At 40.3% G+C, this 19,286-nt stretch overlaps 2 protein-coding genes across 2 annotated transcripts; both read right to left on the reverse strand.

Moving 5' to 3' along the window:
* Positions 1-200: 200 nt before the first annotated feature.
* On the reverse strand, positions 201-5,434 carry LOC118226326 (elastase-1-like). Its single transcript, XM_035415871.1, has 8 exons — positions 5,312-5,434; positions 4,844-4,950; positions 4,419-4,525; positions 3,492-3,620; positions 2,074-2,210; positions 1,597-1,742; positions 563-712; positions 201-246 (listed from the first exon to the last, which is right to left on the reverse strand). The coding sequence occupies exons 1-8, from the start codon at positions 5,343-5,345 to the stop codon at positions 232-234; spliced, it is 825 nt and encodes a 274-aa protein (XP_035271762.1). The 5' UTR covers positions 5,346-5,434; the 3' UTR covers positions 201-231.
* Positions 5,435-6,075: 641 nt separating this feature from the next.
* LOC118226321 (tetratricopeptide repeat protein 21B-like) lies at positions 6,076-19,278 on the reverse strand. Its single transcript, XM_035415865.1, has 29 exons — positions 19,118-19,278; positions 18,824-18,953; positions 18,335-18,445; positions 17,868-18,034; positions 17,415-17,537; positions 17,005-17,162; positions 16,675-16,759; positions 16,423-16,521; positions 15,619-15,811; positions 15,335-15,432; positions 14,991-15,185; positions 14,636-14,765; positions 14,216-14,373; positions 13,154-13,363; positions 12,737-12,975; positions 12,367-12,439; positions 12,012-12,122; positions 11,713-11,851; positions 11,090-11,190; positions 10,656-10,844; positions 10,246-10,356; positions 10,013-10,094; positions 9,613-9,763; positions 9,357-9,518; positions 8,897-9,077; positions 8,064-8,288; positions 7,094-7,214; positions 6,884-6,951; positions 6,076-6,747 (listed from the first exon to the last, which is right to left on the reverse strand). The coding sequence occupies exons 1-29, from the start codon at positions 19,142-19,144 to the stop codon at positions 6,670-6,672; spliced, it is 3,915 nt and encodes a 1,304-aa protein (XP_035271756.1). The 5' UTR covers positions 19,145-19,278; the 3' UTR covers positions 6,076-6,669.
* Between the last annotated feature and the right edge of the window lie 8 nt (positions 19,279-19,286).

Genomic DNA, 19,286 nt, shown 5'->3' on the forward strand with positions numbered 1-19,286 from the left:
AATATACATTTACTAAGAAATGCAATGTTACAATAATGTCACATAAAAATCTCCTTGAGTGAATCTTAATGATACGCTGCCGTATTGAGGATTCTTACTGTACACTTTAGACTATGAAGAAAATGGAGGAGCAGTGGTCCATGGGTGGTCAATGGTAAATCAGTACTTGACAACATATTCTTTAATAAACATTTTTTTTATTTCCCATAGAAATCTTTGTTCTTTTCCTTTTTAGCTCAAAATGACCTATAAATGAAATGAAAATGGTCATTACTGATACAAATACATCACAATATATATGCGTGAGGTAATTCAGTACTATTTGTCGCACTGCTGTTAATGAGAAATCTCAGGACATGCAATTCTATGAATTGTCTATCACAGAGAAACCAGCATCTGCTTTATTATAACTCAATGCCAAAGATGACTTTGCAAAGGCACATTTTAAGATGAATTTACGCATATACGTAGCATGGCATAGCCTAGCTCACAGCTCTCTGGAAGCATGGTCCTAGAGTTTTAGCATGGATGCTGCAGTTCTGTCAGGAAAGGCTAAACTTACACTGTATATCCAGTCTGTGAAGGAAGAGACTCTGGTGAAGACAGTGGGCTTGCGGATCGTATTGCAGTTCCCACCGGGGCCGTAGCTAACCACACCATGGACCCTCCAGGCACCATCAGTGAAGCAGTTGAGGGGACCTCCAGAATCGCCCTGTAACAGTTAACAGAGACAAGTTGCCAACTGAACCCCAGGATGCCCTGTGCTACACTCTGAGTGGAGCCAGAATCTAAAACAGGACACAGATAGACCTGCTGAATTTAGCAAATATTTGTTTAATATTTTTCTTACGACAGCTTTCATGCAAATGCAATAAAAGTCCATGAAAGCTGTCATAACCTTAGGTTTGGAATTCGCACAATATCCTATAGAAGCCTGTAGCATTCAGTCCGCCGGAAAGGCAGATTGGTCTCGGCTGCGCCAGCTAGTGGAGAGAGCACATGCACCTGGGCTGCGTTAGCTAATCAGCTCAGGTGCTTAAAGGTGTGCTGCTTTCCACAGTTTGGGGCAAAGGCCGGGCGCTAACACTGAGAGCGCAGTTATGATTTTCGGTTCGGTTTATTTTGAGCACCGAAAAGAAAGGAATCCTCAGCTGGGATGCTGGAGGAGCTGGACCTGGCTGGGAAGGCGGGTCAGCTACGGGCGGCGCACTGGAAAGTGGTGGTGCTGTTTTACTTTCTTCTGTCTTTGATATTTTAGTTTGTTTTAATTTATTGTCTCTGCTGGAACCTGTGAGGGGGAGGTACGGTGGCCCAGAGGTGCAATCCTCCTTCAGGGAGGGGTGAAGGTGTCCATTTATTTTTTCATGTTTGTGTGGGTGCGCTCTCTCTCTCTCCATGCGACAGACAACGGTGTTCCCCGGCACTGCCGCATCTCTCTCTTAGGGGTGACAAAGCTCTATTTTTCTTATTGTCAATGATGGTATGGTTGAGGCAAGGAAACCAGAAGCTATGAGGATATTTCCACTCAATTTTCCATAAAAAATTCTACAGCACTGAACGGCTAAAGGTCATTGTTCAGCAATCAACACCTATTACCTGGCAACCAGCTGTCTTTCCATCTCCTCCTGCACATATCATGGTCTTCTTGGCCAGACTGCCCCACCAATCATGGGTGGAGCACACTTTGTGTTCCACCACATGTATAGGGGCCTCCTGAAGGATGTCAGGAACACTTCCGCCAGCTGAACAAGAGAGAGAGGTTGAAATTGAAGAAAAATCTAAGCCAGGGGTGGAAAACTCCAGTCCTGGAGAGCTGCAGTGTCTACATAATACTAACCTCTCAGTGAAATAAAACTCAGTGATAGCTAGCGATACGTAACATGTACAGTGGAATTCAAAGCACTGCCAATGTGACGGACCAAATCCAGGCTACTAAGACTCATTTTCTTACAGCAGACATGTACACATTTTTGGGTAAAACCTTACCTCTAAGTGCTGCAAGACTATGAACAAATGCAATTACTGATAAACACATTTATACAGCTCAGGCTGAGGTCTTTCATCCATACTCACTTGCAAGTAGCCCCCATCCAGTTATGTAGCAGGTGAAATCATTCGGCAAGACCTCACCAGCATATGGTAGGTCAGCAAGTCTGACAAAGCCATTGTCATAAATTGGAGCCACAAGCTTTAGTAGGGCAATATCATTTCTGAAATAAAAAAATACCATGTTGTCGTTACTGTTTATTTTCATGGATAGCTTAATAAAATAAAGAAGAGCACTCTTACAGAAAAACCACACAAATTTCACATGGCAAACCCCATGTTATTCCCATGTGAAAAGAACCACGTGGTGATTCGGTGGCATGGTGAGTGAGCCAGGTTAGTAATTTTTTTGGGACACCAGGGTAGCTCATACATTTGGGCTGCCCAGGTCTGTTCCTGGAGATCTAACGTCCAATAGGTTTTCCATTTCAAGCCTAATTTGGCACACCTAATTCTACTAATTAGCAACTCAATGAGATCCCTAGCTGTTGAATGAGATGTGTTTTGTTTGAGTTGAAGTGAACACCCGCAGGACAGTAGATATCCAGGAACAGGGTTGCACTTTACGAGTGTCATGGGATCTTTAATGACCACAGTGAGTCAGGACATCAGTTTTGCATCTCATTCAAAAGTCTGCATCTCCTACAGCACAACATCCCATTACTGTAATGGGGTTGTTTGGGAGGGGGGCGGGGCATGGGGGAGACCACCCCCCCTGGCCCACCAACACCAGTCCCAGCAGCAATTTAGTTTTCCCAGGTGGCCCCCCATCTGTGTACAAACCAAGAACATGTCTGCTTAAGTTCAGCCTTTCAGCAGAAGCAGAATACATAACAGCATGGCTGCTGGCTAAACCATTGGAAATCGCATGTCATACTTTAGTGGCCAGGCTTAACCCTGCTATTGATTTCACATTTTGAATGATAGATTACTTTTCTTTGTTGATTTTAAATTGCTAGCCTAGCACCTTTTGGGTATATTTATTTTCTGTATGCAGATTCAATATGCATTGGTATGATTTCTCATTGTTGACACACTGTTGTGTTTGTTAGTAGTGTTCAAATGATTCTGTATGCTAAGATGTTAAGGTAACAATAGTGTGAAATATTTGTCAAGGAATGCCAAATGACAACACATAATAACATAACATGAAGCACATAAAATAACAGTACTTTATGTAACATGACATGCAACATAGACATGATGTGCTCCACATGTGATAACATGTAGAAAAATGACTAAATGTGATATAACATGTGGTACGTGCACTCAAGGCAACAACATCCTATACAGTAGTAGATGCTTGCAAGGTTTAAAAGCATTGAGGTTGAATCTAGTTCAGAGCACTCCTACTCTGCTAAAGGGAATTAAGTGTGATTGGTAGTTTTCTAGGGCTAGCTTTTCTGAATTCAACCCGCATTTGTATGTTTTTTTTTTTTTTTTACCCATTGCCAAGGTCACCAGTCCAGCCAGGATGAATTAGTATGTTATCCACAAAGCTGAACTGCTCACTGCCGTCATATTTGTACAGGTTGTGCTCCCCGGTGACCACACGGTAATGCCTGGCATCATAGCTGGGTGCAGAAAGGACAGGTGTATGAGTCACACCGCTTTTACACAAAATATGCATTACAGTCATCATGCCATTCCCAGAAACACTTTGACTTTAATTAATTGGGTAGAAAATTTAATTTAGTTTAATTGACATAGTACTCTGGCCACAAAACTGAATACAATTTCTCATAGAAAACAATAATTAAAGACTTTTATTTTCAAACTGTATGAGATATCATTATAAGCCAAACAGTAATTAGTCTGTAATGGTCTCAGGGTTAGAAACACATGCATATGTTACATTACATACTCATATTGCAAATATTAGCATTCTTTTAGGCTTTATAAATTATGTTCTAATGTGGGTCACTTCACAGAGCTAGGGAAATTGCTATAATTTCTCTGTCACTAAAAAGGGAGAGATCCTCTAGAACGCTCCAGTTTCCAATGTGTGTCACTGATTGTGTCATATTGTTCAATTATAATATACTAAGGCACTATTTTTCTCTATGGCCTTCAGTTACAAAAGGTTACTTGGAGAGTTAAGTAAGGACAAATTGAGTTACTGTCTGAACAAACACAGCTTGAATTAATATTGGTGATGCTGAACTCGCAAAACTGTGTTTGAGACATATATTTTTTGTATTTAAGTCAAATTTAATGACAAATGTCAACTGAATTCTTGCCTTAGTTTAATACATCATGGCTGCGCTATAATAGAGGATACATTGCCTCAAACAACACATATAAGCCAATGCAAAGAACGAAATGTTTGTAGTCACCCAGTTGCATGTGTTGTCTTGTAGCTCAATACTCACCTGAGTATACAGTGGGCTGCGGTCAGGACATGTGAGGAACCGATTATAGTCCCACCGCAGATGTGGTAGTACTCCTGCTGACTGGACGAGTCAAACTGAAGTGAAACCTGTGCGCGCGTCCAGAGGGAGAATATGTTTTTTCCACAAAGAAAAGGAAGCTGAGAGCCTCAGGACATGAAGAAGGACTAGGACTCCATATTTATTTATTTTACTGGTGATAATGAATATTGATATAATGATGATTCATATTTTAATATGCAAATAAACAGAATAAGTGCTTTAGTAAATATATATCAACAAAAGGGACATACGGTTGCAGATTAAGCCACGTTGCTTATTATATCATGCACTTCTCATTTTCTCTGAAATTTTACGTGAATGTGCTTTTTTACCATCAAAAATATTGTTATGTAGAATATTGTTACCTGCCACTTCCAGGAGTTTGGTTGTGCATCTGAACCTCCTACAACCCTTTCGTTCAGCTTCTCATTGTACACTGCATGATTGAGTGGTGTCCGACCATTGCTCACACCTGAAATACAAGTTACCCCAAAATCAGTTAAATCAAATGGTTAAATACTTCAAACATGACGCAACTCAAAAGCCAAGCCAGTACTTCAGTCACTAAACACATCCAAACATAAAAGGTGCAGTAGACTAATTTTCATTATGAAAAAAATAACAAAATAAGAAAGTTGTTCAGTAGCAGAATGTTTCTGTAAAAATCTCTTTATTCTTTGTCAATGGTAATTTAAAAATTACATTCAGAAAGCTATCTCTGTGAGAGAATACATAAGAGCATGTTTATTCATTTTTACAATGGTTTACAATCTATTATACAGTATTACAAAGTCATTACTTGAATGTAGAGTTATTATTGCATTGATACTTACCAAAGCAAGACAAGAGAACCACAAACCACATCATATTGGCCAGGAAATGTGATTTGGTTCAGATGCTTCTCAGTATTTATACCTGCCTTACTGTCGATGCCTTTGTCACAATCAGAATTCTGATGAAACGTTCTGGCTAACCTATCAGTTTTGGTGTTGAGATAGGATTCAAGGACATTCTTCCAACAGCTGAAGAACCAAATCTGTCGGCCTAAAGTTTAAATTTCAACAGCCATTTCCAAATTGTAGTCTCTGAAGGTGATTGAAAGCTTGCACGTGGGCACCATTATATATGCAATTTGCATTTATGAGAACATTGTTTGTTGGCTGTTTTGAATGCTATCAGTGATAACGCTCTTCAGCAGCAAGCGTTCCACTGAGAGCAGGGGTGGGCTGTAAACACACTGGGCATTGAACAGTGTGTGGCAGACTACTGTGGGGTTTCTGCAGGTGATACGTTCCATGTACTTATAGGGTGCTTAAAGTCTGTGCTTGGGGAAACATTTTTAACGATCAAAAGCCATCAGTGATGTGTAAACCAGGTTATATTTACTTGTATTTATAAGTAGATTTTGCCTGTGCAAATATAAACAAAATAGCTTTTAACGCCCATGTGCAATTATCTGAGAATCTCCTATCAAACCTTTATGGACCCAAGTTTGGGAGCCCCTGTTCTTGAGGAATTGGCAGTTTTGTATTTTTCACTAATGTATTTCATGGACAAAAAAAAATCACTGTAACTGCATCTTAACTTTACTTCTTTCTTTTTTATTTAATTTTTTTTAAATTCTGAAGTTAACACAGAAAAACCAGACTGCAAAAAAATATACTTCATTGACATGTAACCAACCAGAATTCACTTTTAATGTTACAATGCATGTATTGGGTGATCACGTTTACTAGTGGCTTCTAAAAAACTGGGGTGGGGACTGTTATAATGCCCATGTAATCCCAGCTGTCCATCACCATCCTACTCATATGACATCAAATAAAAAATGTGATAGATGGAGTAGGACAAGTTGTCAAAGAAATTAATTTCTTTGACAACATGTCCTACATAAAATGCTTGTAATGTAATTTATTGTTATGAGTAATCGAGAAAAACACAGACAAAAAAAAATTGTCAATAAGAAACAAAATTGGTAAAACAAAGTCACACATGCTCCATATTAAGCAAATTTACTAAAACCACACCACAGAACAAGGCACTGTGTACATAAGGAAGACAGGCTGTTCTCACAGCAGGGAGATATGTTTAGGCAATTTTGGCTTCTGAAGAAAATGCGACAAGTTTCTCCAAGGAATGCAGGCATCTTTGCAAGGAACAGTGAGCCTACGTTTGGACCTCCTCCTCAGCTCTAAGGCCTCAGAGCCAGCCAGGCACGCTCCAGGATTTCTCTCTGGATGAGCGGGTAGCCAGGGTGCTCAGTCAGAACCTGAGGGAATCAAAACGTCAACTTCAGTATAGCGCATTCATTATTTCAATTTTATTATTACCTATACTACTTGAAGATTGATTGAGAAGACAAGAATGTTTGTGTCTAAGAAAAAAAAACAATGGACTGTACAAACCTTGCGGCAAACATCTATTGCCTCTGTGTATTTCTTGTATTTCAGGTAATTGAAGGCAAGTCTGAAACCTGTTTAATAAGCAAAGGATAATATGAATTCACAGCAGTACTCCTACTACTGCTACTACTACTAATAATAATAATAAAAAGGCAACAACTATTGATAACACATCTCATATATGCAAGAACAGAACACTTGTAAATAACTCACCCATTGCTGGGTTCACCCTGTTGGTGTACTTCCAGGCCTGCTCATAATAACCTATAGCATCTTTGTAGGATTGCTCATTCTCCATCATGAAGCCCAAATACTCAAATGCTTTACTGCAAGACTGAAAAATTAAGATATACTTTATTATTTACTAATTATTTTCATTTATTAATCTGTCTGGCAGACACACATTTTGAACTTTCACAGCTTAAATCTGAAATGTTTTCCACCTGTACCTGGGACAGTTAGCAAAGCAATTTTGGCACTTTCTCAAGGGTGCAAAAGCAGTGACCCACTAAGAACTCAAACTTGAAAATGTATGCTAATAATTCCAACTCCCTATTCACTATGCCACTCATTATGACACCCAGGCAGGTCAGTAGAGTTAACACTGTACAGGGGAAGTTGGAATTTCAGCACTTAAAATACAGAATTTGATAAATGTTGAATAATAAGAAGTGGAGTTCATTGCGTGTGGCATAGGAATGGACTGCATATGAATGGAGCTGTGTAACTGCAGTGCATTCTAGTAGCACTGCTGCCAAAGGATGACCTTGCAGGCGGCAGGGCTTGGTTTACACTTACTCAAGACCTGACCTCAAACCAAGGTAAACCACGGCCTCCCGGAACAGCTGCTGAGGCTGATAAATCACACCAGTGTTTTTCCACACGGCATACAGATGCCACATTCACACTCAGAGGCTCAGGCTTTGGCTGACGTGACCTTTACAGGGCTCATATTTGTTTGTCTTTGTGAACTGGGTACACAGGAGTATATAATTTCAAATGAAATGAAAAGAATCTACTGCCCAGGCAGCAGTGTAGAATAACCATTAGGGAACTACGCTTGTAACTGAAAGGTTGAGGGTGCGATACCATGAAGCCACCAAAACAACAATATAGATAAGCCCAGGAACGGTGGCCTTAATTTCGGCATGGATAAATTCCTCTTCGTGTACCGGACGCTCACCTTGTTGTAGAGGAGGCAGCGTTTCAAGAGCTCCACGGCGATGTCATATTTTCCAGACTTGATGTAAACGTCAGCCAGGAGGATCCAGCTTTTCTCCAGATCCTCTGCGTTGCTCTCACTCCAGTCCGTCTTCGAGAGTCTCTTCAGCTGGTTCCTGGCCCTGGGTGCCTGTTTCAGTATCATGAAGGCCTGGGCCATTGCCAGCAGATACGGCACATTGTTCTCCTGCAAACAACACAGTCGTCACCAGTGAAAGTATCTGCATCACACCCAGAAGACACCCACCCAGTCGTTCTGCCAAAGTACTACAGGACTATACTTACATACTTACTTACATAACCTCTAGCAGATAGAAAGATAAGGAGGTGCGTTATGAAAGCATTCACTGCCATTTAAATATTATCTACTGTGCAATACATTACACAAACAATGCTAAGCCACATTGTAGCATTATTTTGTGTGAATTTATGGCAATCTAATTAAGTTAAACAACCATCAGAGGCTATTCATTTTATTTTTAAACAAAATTTAAACAGCTACTAATGGAAATGGTGTAATGGTTCCAAGCTTGTCATTTAAGACATAGCAAATGGATATAATCCAATCCAGTGGTAACCATCCCTGTTCCTATGGATGTACCATCCTGTAGGTTTTCATTTCAACCGTAATTTGGCTCACCTGACTCTTCTAATTAGCAGCCCAATGAGATCTATAGCTGCTGAATGATGTGTGCTTTGTTAGGGTCAGAGTGAAAACCTACAGGACGGTAGATCTCCAGGAACAGGGTTGGTTACCACTGGTCTAATCTGTAATTGCTGAAGGACAATTTGTACCAGCGATGAGGCCATTTCAGTGAATGCAGACAGAGCCCTCTCCACTTGCTTGGGTTCTTTGGTAGCCATCAAGCAGCGGTTGTAAAGCAACAGTGCTTTCTCCTCTCCTTCTCTGGTGCGGGGATGGTACTCCTTCAGCAGGTTCTGGGCTGTGCTCACTCCCAAGGGCTCTGACTCCCTTCTGTCATCGATACAATGATTCAGCAAAGAGGGACATTCAGCTCTTTGGTTCGCTACTCACAATGGCAAATCCAGAATTCATACATATGACCATTTATTCACGAGTTCACTACATTGGACCACTACCATAAGCAATGAACAGCCCTGGAGACAGAGCAAATATTTCAACGCTGCTCTGCTAAACAGAGAAGGCCTGGTTCCATACTCAAGTTTGGTTTACTGCTACATGCTAATTTGCCATTAGCCCCCAATGTTTCTCTTCCTGCTTCAGAGTACCTACCTCCACTCCTCCTGAACTGCCTCAAACACCTCCCCCCCGACGGTGTCACTGTCTGGGTTGAGGCAGATCTCGATCATGTGGTGTACTGCCCCTTCGCTCCAGTCCGTGTCTCTCCGGGCCTTATTGAAGTGCATCAAAGCTTCATTTACCTGTCCCATGTGCCTGAAGCCAAAAACCAAAGCAATAAAACAAACGGTTCCGTTTATTTCATATTTTAAACATGTCCACTTTAGATATGGGGGTAGTCGAAACGAACCAGCAGTACAGGCCCTTGCAGAAGTTATATCCTGGCTCCATGGTGGCTCTGGGACTGTGTTTCTCACACCTTTCAAAGTGGGCTGGTGCATCATCAAGCTTCCCAGTTCTTCTCAACAAGTTTATAAACTTGGCCAAAACAAAGTAGTTATCTGTTAAATAGAATGATTTTTGATTTATGCCTAATGCTTTTGGACACATCCTACCTCATGACACTGAATTATGAATAGATTTTGGCTTTCTGTCAACATCATTGCTTGATGATGGAGTAAAATGGATGCTATTTACATGTGAGCAGTGTTAACACAAAAGCACTTTCTAATGAGATTATAAAACTGTATGCCTAGTTAACCTATTATGTAAGGTAGAGAGGTTTAGCTATAGAGATGGCTGTGTTGTACCTGGGGTTTGCTCCATTAGTTTTGTAAATTGCGAGACTGCACCATCATACTCTTTTCTTCGAAACAGCAGATCTGCCATCAGCTATAGAGAAGATTCAGATGAATAAAACAATGTTAATTATTAGTGAAAAGGGCATCTGAGAGATACATTTCTGTGGGATATTATGCATTGATGTTATGATTTGGAAAGCAGCATAGCGACAACTATAAATAGTATGGTGAAAGGTCAATACCATGGCTGCCTCTTCATTGCTATCCTGGTTCTTTAGCAACACCTGGCACTGCTGATAACAGGACTCCATGTTACCCTGCTCCAGGCGTAAATGTGCCAACTCAAGTATTACCTGAGAACATACAGCACAGAACATAAACATCCTCTGACCCAGATTCCTGAAATACATACAACCCTTATGCAGCCACACGTGTGATGCTATTACTACTTTATTGTCATTGTGTAGTTAGTTAAGCCCATGATACATCACATTATAGAACGGTGCCTGTGGTCAAGAGAAGAAGCCTCCCACGAGACTATACTCAAACCCTCGATTGAAGCTGAGTAGAACTTCAGACAGACTTCGGTGAACAGTTTGGAGCTCAATTAAATGTGAGTGGCTCATGAGAGCAGGACAGACCAATGACTGACCTTCTGGTCCCCATCACAGAATGATAGGGCCTCTTTGTACGATTTCTTGGCCCTATCAAAGTCCCGCTGAGAGCGCCACAGCTGACCAATCTGGTGGCAGATGGACGCCGCCACCGTCTTCTGCTCCTGGAAAGCTTCTGGCTGCTCCAGTGGGAGGCGCCTCATAACCCTCATCTGAATATTGTAGGCCTTCCAGGAAGCAACCAATGTCACACCATGAGATCTTCCAGGCCTATGTGTTACCTCATGGTAACACCTATGCATTATTAAATATAACTGGTATCTACTGTACATGCACATGTTGGATAACTAAAGGCCTGTATCCCTGGATTTCTTAAATGCATTCTGCTTATCGGATTCAAACTTCCCTAATAATCACATGTGATCTAACTGAAAACGAGTCACTCTTGGCTCAATTATTATAACACTCTAACCTTCTCCAATGTCTCCATAGAAGGAGATCCACACCTCTTATCGATTTTGGCCAGTAAAAGCAAGTACTTTACATCATTCATCATGGTCAACAAGTCATTTCCTGAAAGAAAAAAAAAAACCTCAGCAATTACAGTAATGATACAGCAATTCATGCACTACAGTAATGTAACACTCAATTTGCTTTTACTTTGAGAAGCATTGTAACAAATACATTGAACACATTCATTGTCACTCGCATTCAGGGATATCAGTGCTATTCAATATACAACTAAACATATTTGCAATAATTATTTAATCAATTATAACTTTGAAGATCTGTCACGTGTTATATTAAAAAGCTGCGATATAGAGATTTTTAGCATTTTATGTTGTAATTCCAGCGGTTGTAAGAATTCTTTGCTATTGAACACATTAGTCTCTTCTTATCTTCATATGTATACTTGTGTCATAGGTAGTTCTTGATATGAATGTTGCCATTATTTACAATCAACATAGAAGCAATGTGTATCTAAACATCCCTAGTAAAAAATATACACTGTAAGGTCTGTTCACTGAGCTCATGTGAGTTTCATGTTTCACTGAGTTCATGTGATTGCAAACCTGTTTCATGTATTTAATTTACCTGGTTCATGGTCCAAGGCCTGGTTGAGAATTTTCGTGGCTTTTTCGTATTGCCTCATTTTCAGAAGAAGCTCGGCCAAGTCGTTCCGCAGGAAATCCTGTCCGCTGATCTTAAGGGCAGCTTCGTAGTAGCTAACTGCCTGAAAGTTATTGAGTGTGACGTAACAAAACAGTAATAGCATGCATGATGGCATCCTTTACAGGAGAAGGGGGGAAGTACAATAGACCAGCAATACAAAAATTAGTTGCGCATAGATTTCCATTGAAAATTCAGCATATATCACCCCTCCTGGCACATACCTGGTTGTACTGATGAGTCTTTACAAATGCTTGCCCAATCTTTCTTGCCAAGGTTGCATCTCTGCTAGACTTTTTCAGAGCTGCCTGATACACGTCAATGGCTTTTTCTGGCTGAAAAAAGAAGAATACAAATTAAAGCATTCAACAGTAGATAGAGTGGGTACATATATTATTTGCTCAGGAATGTACCTGAAAATTCCACTAGACAGATATATGTAGAAATCAGCTGAAGCCACCTTGTACCTCCATGTTTGCAAGGGCAAGTTCATCAGATGGAGGTACAATATGCGGTAAAACCTATTAATACTAGAATCTCATGATTGTGTTTTTTACACGTTGATCAGAAGTTTCATACCTCCTCTATTTTCATGTATGCATCTCCCAGTAGGACACTGGAGTGTGGCCCTGGCACATCCTCACATAGTTCCCTGAAACAAAAAACATTAAAAAAAAAAAAATCTGTGACCTTGTGATAGAATGATGAGTAGATGGCCCCATGTGCTCCACACACTTCATATTGAGTCTTTATAAGAGCAACAGCAGTTTACACACCCTTTTTGTGCACAGAAATGGATTCAGAAATTAAAATCAAGAAAAATGATTTAGTCCCGTGCGTGTGTGTGTCTGTGTTTGAGAGAGAGAGAGAGAGAGAGAGAGAGAGTTTGTGTGTGTGTGTGTGTGTGTGTGTGTAAAACATTTTCAAAAGGTTAATAATCCAACTCAACCTGTAGCATGCAATGTAGAGTTTTTTGTCCTTTCTTTTCTCCAGGTATATTTTGGCTATCTTCTCTTTGGCCTCTGTGTAATGCTGCTGGTCGGGGGTGATGTTGCGCAGTACAGTCAGAGCTGTATCGCTGTCGTCTTTGGCCAGAGCCAGGTCTACATTGGCCAGGGTGACCAGGATCTCTTCTGGCGTCCCGGTGAAGTTCACAATGGCGTCCTGCATTACCTTCGTAGCTTCATGCTGATGGAAAACACTTATAAAAAAGTGACAACGGAGACTGACACGCCTACTTTTATGCCACACTGTTGCCTGGTAGCAAATCAATTATCGGTTTATCATTTAGAAAGGGATGTCCATGCCTAGAGGGTATGATTACTTCATAACCATAAATCATAAGAGATGCAGATCTTCCAAGTACCTGTTCCCCATTCAGCCTTAGTGCCTCAGCCAACTCCAAGTACGCTGACACACGGTCGCTATTGCTGATGGACGTCTCTCTCCCCTTTGCCTCTCTTCTCAACCCTGGAAGACTCATGACCATTTTCAGAGTCTGGATGGCCTCTGGAATGTTCCCCATCTTCTTCAAGACCCGAGCTTTGATCAAGTGGTACTGAGGTAGCTCCCGAACCTTACAGAACAGTCAAAGAGTGAAAAAAAAAGCACAGCAATACACTATGATAAATACGCAGCAACTAATATAACATTGCTAACCAATACTGCATCTATTCTACCATTTAAGACTCATTATCAATCATTTCTGGAATAGATGTTGGCAACAGAATCCAGTGTATTAGTAATGCAAGTGCATCATTTTACCGCTCTATTCACTGTTTAATTACGCTGCAGATAAAATGTAATGGCTTTTCACAATATTGAATGTATTTTGCTGGATTTTAGTCAATTTATTTTTTATTATTAACTTTATTTCAGGGGAGTCCCACTAAGACCAATGTCTCTTTTTCAGGGGAGCCCTGTATTCAAACAAAACATACATATTTCTTGGTATATTCGATGCAAGTACTGTAGCAGTTACTCAAGGATAAGAAATTACAGTATAGTTCTGCTCCAGCCTTTATTGTGTATGTTTACTGTGAGCAGGTTGTAATGTAATGTTACATTACATGTTCCCCACATGCAAACACATATGCACACACACGTATAACAACTTTAGTTGGGAGGACACAGCTGTAACTTGTTTGATGATTGGAAGGATGGAAAACTTAAAGTGGTCGTAAGGTGCAAAAAGGGAAAAATACTGGTAGATCTGATATTTGTATGTAGTGGCACAGGCTTTTCTGTAATTTTAGGTTAAATATAAGTTTCCTGCATTATTGTCTGATGTCCGAAAAATAATCATTTTCACTGAATGGCTGTTTTGACTGGAAATTGAATAAATGGTGGTCTCTACCTTTTGCACAGTACTGTACATACATATACATATTACACAAAAGGAATGGTAGAGGTATAGGTCTGGACTTACCTGAAAGTTGTGGCTCACCCCTGTCTCCAGGGACTGTAGGCACTTCTTGAAGTCTTCCACAGAGAGGCAAATTTGTGCTTGGAGCAGGTGGACATCTGCAACAGTTGGGTCCAGCTCCAAACAGCGCGTTACGGAAACCTGAGCAGAAGTGAAGTCACCTAAAAAGAGGGGGGTTGAGAATGGTATGTGGGACCCATGTAGGTACTTCATTCCCTGCCCAATAACTGAAAGCCCAGACAAATTATACCTCACAGGGCTGAACAGAGCTTTGCTGTCAAGCAAGCATAGTAAATGAATAAATAAATTAAAGCACAGCAGTTGCCTGGAGAGGACAATCATTTGTCTCTTTTTACAAATCAGCCCGATGACACCTATGGTCAAGGGACATCAATTAGGTTTGTCTGCCCTGGATATTGTTACCTGAGAGATATTTCACCTTGGCCATGAGGTAGGCACCAGGTAAAATGCCTGGAGCAGTTCTGACCACAGGATCTAAGATCATGGCAGAGTGCATCAGCCCAAATGACAACGGTTGACCAAGAGCACGAGGCTGTCAATAAGAGGGAACAAAACAAATGCCATGGTGATATGTGATACTGTGGTATAAACACATCAACAACAAAAGTGCAGTTTCCACTGAATAAATATGTACCATGAAATAGCATTTCAGACAATTGAACTGCTATGAACTATAACTGTGAATTTCCTGTTTTGGATTACTGCATTGTCTGTGCTGTACACCAATTATTCCCCAGGGCAGTGTTGCTAAGTTTACCTGACAGACAGCCAGGTTTGTCTTCACCACTTCAAAAAGGAAGGTAGGATTGAGCTTCTCATAGTACTCCACACCCAGGGGCAGTCCCCGAATGGCGGAGAAATGAAGCTCAGCAGCCTCCTTCAGCAGAGCGCTCACGACAGCCTGGCTTTCCCCTCTCTTACAGGCTAGCATGGCCTGAATAAAAGCCAGCTCCTGCCAATCAAGATATTGTACATTATTGACAGACATATTTTCCTGTGATGCCATGCTCAGTGGGCTTTTTGCAAGAAAAACAAGATGCAGTAAGCAGCCGCGGCGTGGCCTTCTTGGCACATATACTAATTGGCGGAGCGGAGCGTTACCACTGACAGGCCAATGGACTGCTGAATTTCTCTGAGGAACTCCAGCTGCTGATCCGCTTCCTCGAGCTGTCCCTGCAACAGCTGGCAATGGATCACACCTGAGGGTATAAGTCAGCATTCTCACACCTGGTAGCAAAACAGCAGGAAGTGAACAATAATATGACCTTACTGCTGAGGCCACAATGGTGAGGTTGACTAGCCTCCAGCCGATTACAGCTGTCTGTAAGATACTGTGCAGGCAATTCTTGACAACAACATTAATCTACAGCACTCGCAAAAGGTACCTGCCAGAGCTGTCACACTGCTCCCATCCAGTTTGATGCCATTGGAATACCATCTTGCAGCCTCTTTAATCTTGTTTTGAAGGACAAACAGGTAGCCAATTTCATTGGCAATATCAGCATCTGCTGGGGCCTTGGCAAATGCTCGCTCCACAAACTGGCACAAAGTCTGCAGGATTTCTGTGTGGTTTCCACACTAAAGCCAGAAAGGATATGGTGAAACACTACACTAATATTTTTTTGTAAAGGAGGGGGGAGACAGGTCAAGTTGTGCTGATTTTATTTACGAATATACTGTCCAGACAATTGTCCATAAAACACTTTGTAATTCATGTACATAATTAAATAATGTGCATAAAACAGTGGATTGAGGGTATTGATATAAAATCCTCAGATGTAGCAGTTCCCTGTTACATTCTGCTCCACCTGCTCCATGGAAACATGACTCAAGGGACTAGAAACCGTCATAAGGGAACAATCTCAGCAACCCTTTGTTTAGACAAGCAGGGTTTCAGGAAACTAGGTTAACTTCGGCACGGAAGGCAGTAGCCTACAAATCAGTGCATACAAAAATTCGCTAAATATGCATGCCAAGCATAAAATGCAATGTTTGGATTTTAATTTACACTAAATTCCCATCCTGGTCCTGGCTTAAAGGTGTTATATTTACATTACATAGACCTACATATAATATTAGTTGTAAGGATTTCATATGTAGAAAATTCTTAATGTTTTGCGTGGCAAAATGCGACTTTGTGAACTGCTGATTTATTCTGTGCCTGGTCTGAATAAACAAACAGTGCTTACCAATCTGCTGATTGGCTTTGTAAAACTGACATGAAGCCCTGGTGCGCAAGGCTCTGTACTCTCCAAGGCACCGAGAAGTGCTTGAAGATGCTCCTGTGCCTAGAGGATTGAAGACAAAAGTGAGCAATTAGGTTTCTACCTACTCATCGGGAAAGAAAATCAGAAGAATAACACCAATCAGAGAAGGACACCTCTTGAATTTCATGTGCTGATTCAAACATTTTCTTATTTTGATTTCATGTATGCCCTCACCTTGATTAGGTCACCGTCTTTCACTATCGCATGGATCACCATTATCTGAAGAGCCTTCAAATTACGCCCATCTTGTTTCAAACATCTGCAGAGGGGGAAAAAACGGCTGAATATGAGACAAAAAAATCAAAATATTACATTGCAATGCAAAGTTGTTCAATTATTTAATACAGAAGGATCCCAGGTTTCGCATTAATTAAATATATTGCAACAGCAAGGCACAGGAATAAAGTCCAGACTGTCCTTGCCCTCCTATCATTACTTAAAAATGACTATGTGTTGTTTGATGAAGAATGCTGATATATTACTAAACTGCACAGATCAACTGACCGGGAAGCAGCATCAAGGGTCTGCTCCCAATCTTGTTGGGCAAGAAACAGATTCATCTTGCTGGTCAGAGCTGGGAGGAAATCAGGCTGGAAGGAAATAATCTGGTTCACTTCCTCGAGGGCACCAGAGAAGTTTTGTTTCTTCATAAAGTATTTCACCTGCAAAACAACAATTTGATCTGCAATGAGCAACACAATTTTATGGAGTAAGCAACTTTTATTTAGTCATTTTTTAGGTGCCTGCATCAATTTTTATTCTGGATATTAAACCAGAGAATACATAATGTAATGCAGTCAACTAAAACTGTTTTTGTGATGCCTGATATGTGAATTTCTGGAAGTTATTCAAATATGTATTTAAAAAATCAGTAGATTGGATAATTTCGACAAGAGAGCAAACTCAAACAGTACCTTTCCCATCAGACCAAATACACTCTTGGAGTCCTGCAGCCCACTCTCGAAGTATCGAATAGCCTTGTTTCTGTTTTGATCAACCTCGGAACTGAGCTCAATCCATCCCTTCAGAATTAGTCCCTGTACAGAATTATATATTTGTTTTCATTTTATTAGATTATAACATGATTCTTCAATATAAAGGTTCAGAAGAAACCTTGAAAGTAGAATAGTATGTCAACATACACACCCAGATAGGCTGCTGTATTGAAAGTATACACAAATAGCCCAACGATTTGGGGAAAAAATGCAGTTTTATATCTTATATTCTTATTGTAAGTTAAAATGGAGCTAAATTCTCTAACAATGTATAAAGTTTGATATGTGACATATTTTCAAACGGATAAATTACAGTATATTGTAAAATGACTGAAGAAATAACAGAAAGCTTTGTAAATCACTAGTATAAACCTCTTTCGAAGAACTGGACATCTTGAGCATTCTGTCAATGTAGTCTTTGGCCTTGTCACTGCGGCCCATTAGCCAAAGAAACATGGCAGCATAATAGAGGGCTTTGTCTCCGGCAGTTTTCCGACTCAACTTCAGCTGAGAATCCAGCTCCTCCACAGCATCACGATCTTGAAACAGTGGAAATAGGTAGTTTTATCACCATAAAAATCATAACAGCTGTGTCCCTCCTTGAAGAATATGCAACAATCTTCCGGTCTTAAGTCCAGCCGCATTACGATTGGTTTATAATTGTACCCTGGTAACATGTAATCAATTATCCAAGTTATGCATTGTATTGCATTGAATTGCACTTTGAACTTGTGGCATGCACATTAACTTCCTAATATTATACGAAAATGCATGTGGGTGTAGTGTCTAGGGGTATTTTAATAGGTCTGACTGAATGCACTAGTTAGATCCCAACTCACCAACAGTTTCACTCTGTCTGTGTGCATAGATAAGAGCCATGATAGAGCACAATGATACATCTGGTTTGTCTCTTAGTTGCTCCAGCTCTCGAATAGCCTCTTGAACACGACCTACAATGTACGAACCAGAGGGTGAATCCAGTGTTTTCTGCAGAATACTCATTGAAAAAATGCTTCAAGCAAAAATTTTGTCTACCCACTGATAAAAATCTGTAATTGAACTAAAATAGCATGTCACCTGAATTTTTAGGTTTTCAAAAGAAAGCATGTAGGCAAAATGATGTCATAACAGAACTGTAGCTATTTTCATCAATGTAGCCAGTTCTTTTACAAAGTATGCAATAATCTAAATTGTAGTATGACATATTCATTGTGCAATTTTTAGTTGAACACTGTATTGAATTGTAATGTTAATGTGTAGCTCTTAGTACATTTTCAAATATATATATATATTAAAAATCACTAGGGAACTAGTCTCAATGTACATACCTTCCATCAAAATCCCATGGGCTTTGAAAAACAGCAGTACAGGATCAGCATTGTACATTTTTAAATGTTCCGCAGTGGTTAGTATGGTTTGGCGGTAGTATTTCTCCGTGAAATAATACACTATTGAAGCCTGAAATCATACAGAAAAAGATTTCCTCTTAATTATTCTCACTTTAATAAACAGTGTTAGTCATACAGCATATGATTTAAGGTTAAGTCTAAGCAGCAAGCAAGAGGCAATTAGGTAGGTATCTAACAGCAGAAATTAAGTCGTTCCGTTTATTTTAAACTTACTAAACAAGATGAATCACGTTCTGCCATGTTCCGTTTTGTTGTATATTTGAATCGATTATTCTGATAACGCTACTTATCACAAGGTATCCTATTGCAATCAAACACCTAGGAAGCTAACTTTACAGGTTCAGTGATTCGGTGTCCCTAAGTTTAGCGTCTCTGGTTGCTA

Source organism: Anguilla anguilla, chromosome 4, assembly GCF_013347855.1.
Source record: "Anguilla anguilla isolate fAngAng1 chromosome 4, fAngAng1.pri, whole genome shotgun sequence".
NCBI classification, from domain to species: Eukaryota; Metazoa; Chordata; class Actinopteri; order Anguilliformes; family Anguillidae; genus Anguilla; species Anguilla anguilla.